We start from the raw sequence: 5,968 nt of genomic DNA on the forward strand, positions 1-5,968 counted from the left end.
AATAAAATAAAATAAAAAATTAAAAATAAAACTTCTACGAGTGGTGTGAATAAAATAAAATGCAACGAGTCGTATATATAGGGTTTGTTAGTATGTCTTGAATCTATATTGTTTGCCGCTAGCCAAACGACGGTACACAACGCTGGTGAACAACGTAAATTTATGTCTCTTCATTTATGTTTGTTTCAATTACTCAATTAGTCTATTCTATCAAAACATAGTTGAAATAATAAATTACAAAAAAAAAATTATTCGGACAGCTCGGCGCGCAATAGACGCCTAGCGATCGCCTAGTGCCTCTCGGTCATGCCCGTGAGCTGGGGCATTTCTCTCTCCTCATATCGGCTCGGTGATACCGCCCTAGTCGACCCCTAACTGCACGCCGATGGCTAGGGCAGTACTACAGATGCTCTAATAATTTATATCAAAAATCCCTAAAACATAGCATTCCTAGTCTATTACCGATGTCTCGTTCGATGAATCTCGCGAAGCATCTCAGTTTCTTTTTCAGTGTAATGTTTGAGGCGTCACGGTTTCTTTTCGATGTTTGACTCGTCTCTTTTTTTTTAAAGCATTAGACTTTCTTTTCTCATTTTTTTAAACATTAGATTTTCTTTTTATTTTCGATGTCTCTCTCACTTCAAATATAATAACTAATTTTATTTTTTGGTGTTTCATTCGAAGCATCACACTTTCATTTTCAGTCCCAATTTATCGATTTCTCATTCCAAGTCCTCAGTCCTCACATTCATTTTCATAGTTTCATACGCAATCTCTCTCACTTACACTTTTAGCGCCTCACTATCATTTCCAGTGTCTCACTTAAAACATCTCACTTTCTTTTCTGATGTTTCCTTTCAAGTGTTTCATTCACTATCCTTATTCCTCTATATTATCTCATTCAAAACATCTCACTAATATCAGTCATTTGAAATTTAAAGCACCGAGAAATGTCAAGAATTGATAAAAATTGAAAATAAATTGCTGCAAAAGTATTTATACATTGATTACAAGAGTAAAAATTATTACTCCACATGATAGTTTTCAAACAAATCAAGCGAGGAAGTTATAGAGGACCTATTTACCATACTCCAACACTTGATATTAAGGAGCCAAACAAAGAAACACAGCCAAAAACAACCAGAAAAAAACCCCAAACTCAATTAAAATCTTCAATCATCCATGTCCTCATCATCAATCTCTTCAATCTTCATCCTCTTCACCGCCTGGGCTGCATCTGATCGCACCCCGTTAGGGATCTGGATCAATATATCCGACTTCTCCCCCGTTGCTGCATTCACGAGCCCTCCATTCTTCTCAACCCGGTACGTTAGCGTTGTTCCATCTATTGCAGCATCAACAAACACGGTGGAGTTCTCATCTATCTCCTCCTTCACCAGCATCTTCGAGAGCTCCGTCACCACCCTCTTCTCCAGCCACCTCCGTATAGGCCGTGCACCATATACCTGAGAGCATGAATAACAACATAGTCAGCAACACAGCACATCGGTTATTGATATATATATGCAGAAACCAAGCAACAGATCTTACCGGATCATAACTCTCGGCCAATATGACATCAAGCGCTGCTTCAGTGACGGCCATGGCAATGCCCCTCTCTGCCAGACGCTTTGCAACGTCTTTGAGCTGGAGGCGGCACACCTTCTTCAGCTGGTCGTGCGACAGAGGGTCGAAGACCACTATCTCATCCAGGCGATTGAGCAGCTCCGGCTTGAACTGTTTCCTCACCTCTTGCATCACCAACTCACGAGTGCTTTCCATGGTGCACTTCCCGCTCAATCCTCTCAGAAGATACTCAGCTCCAAGGTTCGAGGTCATGATGATGACTGAGTTCGTGAAGTCTACCGTCCGGCCTTGCCCGTCGGTCAGCCTGCCATCGTCCAAAACTTGCAGCAAAGTATTGAACACTGTCGGATGGGCTTTCTCCACTTCATCAAACAGGATAACGCAATAAGGCCGTCTCCTCACAGCTTCGGTCAACTGGCCACCTTCCTCGTGCCCAACGTACCCAGGCGGAGCACCAATCAGACGAGCAACGGAATGTTGCTCCATGTACTCGGACATATCTATCCTCACCATTAAGCTGTCATCGTCAAAGAGCTGCTCAGCCAGAGCCTTGGCTAGCTCCGTTTTACCCACACCGGTTGGACCAAGGAACAGGAACGAACCAGTCGGCTGCTGAGGCCTTCCAAGACCAGCCCGCGATCTCAACACAGCCTCCGCCACAGCAGTGACCGCCTGATCCTGCCCCACTACACGCTGGTGCAGCCTCTCACCAAGACCGATCAGCCTATCCTTGTCATTCTGGCCAAGACGCGTTACAGGTATACCCGTCCAGCGGCTCACGACCTCAGCAATCTGATCCGGCCCCACAGTCTCCGTAAGCATCCCATTCTCACTAGCACCACCTTCAAGATTCACAATGGCGGCTTCAACTTCCTGAATGGCTCCATACCTCAAATCTGCAGCCCTCGCAAGATCATATCTCCTCTCTGCTTCTTGCAAGGCATATGTTAGCTCATCCCTCTTTTGCTTCAACCTTCTGAGCTCATCAATTCTCTCCTTCTCTTTTTTGTACTTCATCATCAACGGCTGCAGCTTATCCCTCAGATCATCGAGCTCTTTACGCACCTACAAAATAGTAAAAAATGTCAGATCATTGCATCACATAATTAGCATGAACACATACTCAATCGTAAATGAATACTCACCTCAACAAGACGAGCCTTGCTAGCTTTATCCTTCTCCTTATCTAGAGCGTGGAGCTCAATTTCCAACTGTATCCTCTTCCTCTCCATATTGTCAATTTCCTCCGGCTGGCTGTCGAGCTGGACTCTCACATTCGCGCAGGCCTCATCAACCAGATCAATCGCCTTATCCGGTAGATGCCGTCCTACACCACACTCGAAAACGTTAGACAATGAAAACAGCATAGGAGACAACAACGCAAAATATCACAGCCTAGCCTGAACACACACCAGTGATGTAACGCGATGACAACTGCGCCGCCACCACAAGCGCCCTATCCTGTATCTTAACACCGTGATGCCCTTCGTACTTCTCCTTCAAACCCCTCAAGATGCTAACCGTATCAACAACGCTGGGCTCCGCCACATACACCTGCTGGAAACGCCTCTCGAAAGCAGCATCCTTCTCGACATACTTCCTGTACTCCTCAAGCGTCGTCGCGCCAATGCACCTCAACTGCCCCCTTGCAAGCATCGGCTTGAAGAGATTCGCAGCGTCCATCGACCCCTCTGTACGTCCCGCCCCCAAAACTAGATGAATTTCATCGATGAACAGTATAACCTTCCCCTCAGCTTCTTCCACCTCTTTCAAAACGGATTTCAACCTCTCCTCAAATTCCCCTCTATACTTAGCTCCGGCTATCAACGCGCCCATATCCAACGCAATCAGCCTCACATCGGCAAGATTGCTCGGAACATCGCCAGCAACGATCCTCTGTGCCAATCCCTCCACCACCGCAGTCTTACCAACTCCTGGCTCCCCAATTAGAACCGGATTGTTCTTAGTACGCCTCGAGAGGATCCTTACCACTCTCCTAATCTCCTCGTCTCTTCCGATAACCGGATCGAGCTTCCCTGCCTGCTCCACGAGATCACGGCCGTAGGTCTTTAGCGCCTGAAAATTGGTGTCACCAGAAGCGCTCTCGACCTTCCTCCCCTCCTTACCCCGCAGTTTCTCAACCTCCGATTTCACCTTAGCGGTGGTCACGCCGGCCTCCTTCAAAAGGTCCTGAATTTGGGAATCTTCCAGAAGCCCTAGGATCAGCTGATCGACTGCTAAGTGCGTGTCGCCACGCGATTTCTGCAGCGACTGAGCGCGACGGATGACCTTGATCAGAGACGTGCTGGCCGGTATCTCGTCGGGAGGCGGCGTCTGCGACGGCAGCTTATTCATCGCTTGGTTGATAACCCTCTCCACCGCTTTAACCGAATCTTCGCCGGAACCTGCCCCGGCCACTGCTTGCCGGAAAATACCGTTTGCATCGGCGATCAGCGCTGCGGCGAAGTGAAGAGGAGTGAATTGAGCGTGGCCTGAGCTCATTGCGAGCTCGTGAGCCGCGGCGAGGGTCTCATTAGTCTTGTGTGTGAACTTCTCGGGATTCATTTCTGCGTATGATCAATTGAAATTAACTGCAACGGAATTCAAAAACACAATCATCAGACACCAGGAAAAAAAACTGCGACATACGCGAAAAACACAATCACACACACAAAACAACGATAATTGGTAGAATTTCAACTTGTTCAATGCAATTCATGACAAAATTCTACATTGCTACTCTATTTCAACAGTGAAAAACAGAGCATCAAACAAATTGACGCCAAAGCTATCGATTAAAACTTTAAACTCCATGAAAACAATTTATACTCAACAATGTAGGAATATACCAACAGAATCGTAGTAAAAGAAGATCAATAAACAGAACTGCTCGATAATGGAACATAGATCGTACCTGTGCTAAACAACACTGGCAACGCGTGATTACGAGTTCGGATTCGATGAATCTAGCGTCGAAAGATTGTTTGGTGAATTCTGTGTGAATTGCGATTATTGATTGATGTTTGCGTTAGAAGCGAAGAGTGAGGCGAGATAAAGCGGCAGTTTTGATAAGGTCAAAAGACATTTCTGGAATTTGAAAGCAGCCGCTAGAAACTACTAGAATTTAATAATTGCACTTTTTATTTTTATATTCTCCTTGTTTTCTTTATTACGTGGCGCTTTCTCGTCATTTGATACCTTCAAATAAAAAATATCACTAACTTTTTGACATGAAGAAATATTTTAAAATTTAGGTAATAAATGTTATTTCATAATATATTATTTATAAAAATTAATTTATTTGCACATTCCACTTATCTACAACTTTATTTTTAAAACTTTATATATCTTTTAGAAATAAAATTTTTTGAAAACGAATTTTAATATAATATAAAATTAAAGAGTGATTGAAGAAAAAATAATTAAAATATTACTATAAAATAAGTTATAATACTATCTTATTAAGAGAATAATATTTCTATTTATAAGGATGAAATCATTTCTATTTTAAAAAGACGGATAGAGTAGTATAATTAATACTACTCCCTCCGTCCCCCAAAATTCGTCATCATTTGACCCCGCACGGGTTTTAAGAAATATGATAGAAAGTGGGTTGAAAAAGTTGGTGGCATGTGAGTCCTACTTTTATATATTAGTTTTATAATAAAATGTGAGTGTGAATGAGTTAGTGGAATGTATGGTCCACTACCAAAAATAGTAAAAGTGAAAGGTGACAAATTTTTAGGGACGAACAAAAAAGGAAATAGGTGACAAATTTTCAGGGACGGAGGGAGTATGAGTTTTGTTGTCACTCATAATACCAGTGCAATATTTTTACTTTTACTAATTTTAAAAATTGAGTCGTTTCCTCTTAAAATTACTTTTGTAGATAAAATTACTTTTGTAGACAAATAAAGCATTACTTCTCCAGTCCGACAACATATTCCATTTTTTCATTTCAGTGTATTAGCTCCATTACATTTTTTGTACTATAAGAGCATCCACAACGGTATAGTCTGCCCTATAGAGCGCTATATGCTTCGCCACATCAGCATTTTATCATTTTACTCATTCACCTGCAGTGGGATGCCCTATAGGCCGCTCTATAATCTGCCCTAAGCATTTTATTTATTTAAATATTTAAAATACTACAAAAATTGGAAAAAAACTTTATTTCATTGAAAGTTCAAAGGTTACAGTACTAAATAAAAAAACTACAAATTCTCAATAGCGGTTACGGTTCCAAACTTCTTCAATCATGTCGTTAATGAGTTGAGCATGGTCTTGTTGGTTGCGCATTAAGGCATGTCTAGATAGAACCTCATTGAAGCCCATCGGTAATCCTCAAACGTGGGGCGGGGTCGTCGTGCTGAAGCTAGAT

General features: G+C 42.6%; 1 protein-coding gene across 2 annotated transcripts; it reads right to left on the reverse strand.

Moving 5' to 3' along the window:
- Nucleotides 1-960: 960 nt before the first annotated feature.
- LOC121779722 (chaperone protein ClpB1) lies at nt 961-4,661 on the reverse strand. 2 transcript variants are annotated; one of them, XM_042177112.1, is made up of 5 exons: nt 4,502-4,661; nt 3,000-4,178; nt 2,733-2,914; nt 1,552-2,652; nt 961-1,466 (listed from the first exon to the last, which is right to left on the reverse strand). In XM_042177112.1, exons 2-5 carry the CDS (start codon nt 4,150-4,152, stop codon nt 1,173-1,175), a joined length of 2,730 nt encoding a protein of 909 aa, XP_042033046.1. In that variant the 5' UTR covers nt 4,153-4,178; nt 4,502-4,661; the 3' UTR covers nt 961-1,172. The 2 variants fall into 2 exon arrangements, with proteins under 2 accessions (XP_042033046.1, XP_042033047.1); XM_042177113.1 differs by having other exon boundaries at nt 3,000-4,154; nt 4,502-4,655.
- Between the last annotated feature and the right edge of the window lie 1,307 nt (nt 4,662-5,968).

Source organism: Salvia splendens, chromosome 19 (assembly GCF_004379255.2).
Source record: "Salvia splendens isolate huo1 chromosome 19, SspV2, whole genome shotgun sequence".
In the NCBI taxonomy this organism is placed as follows: Eukaryota; Viridiplantae; Streptophyta; class Magnoliopsida; order Lamiales; family Lamiaceae; genus Salvia; species Salvia splendens.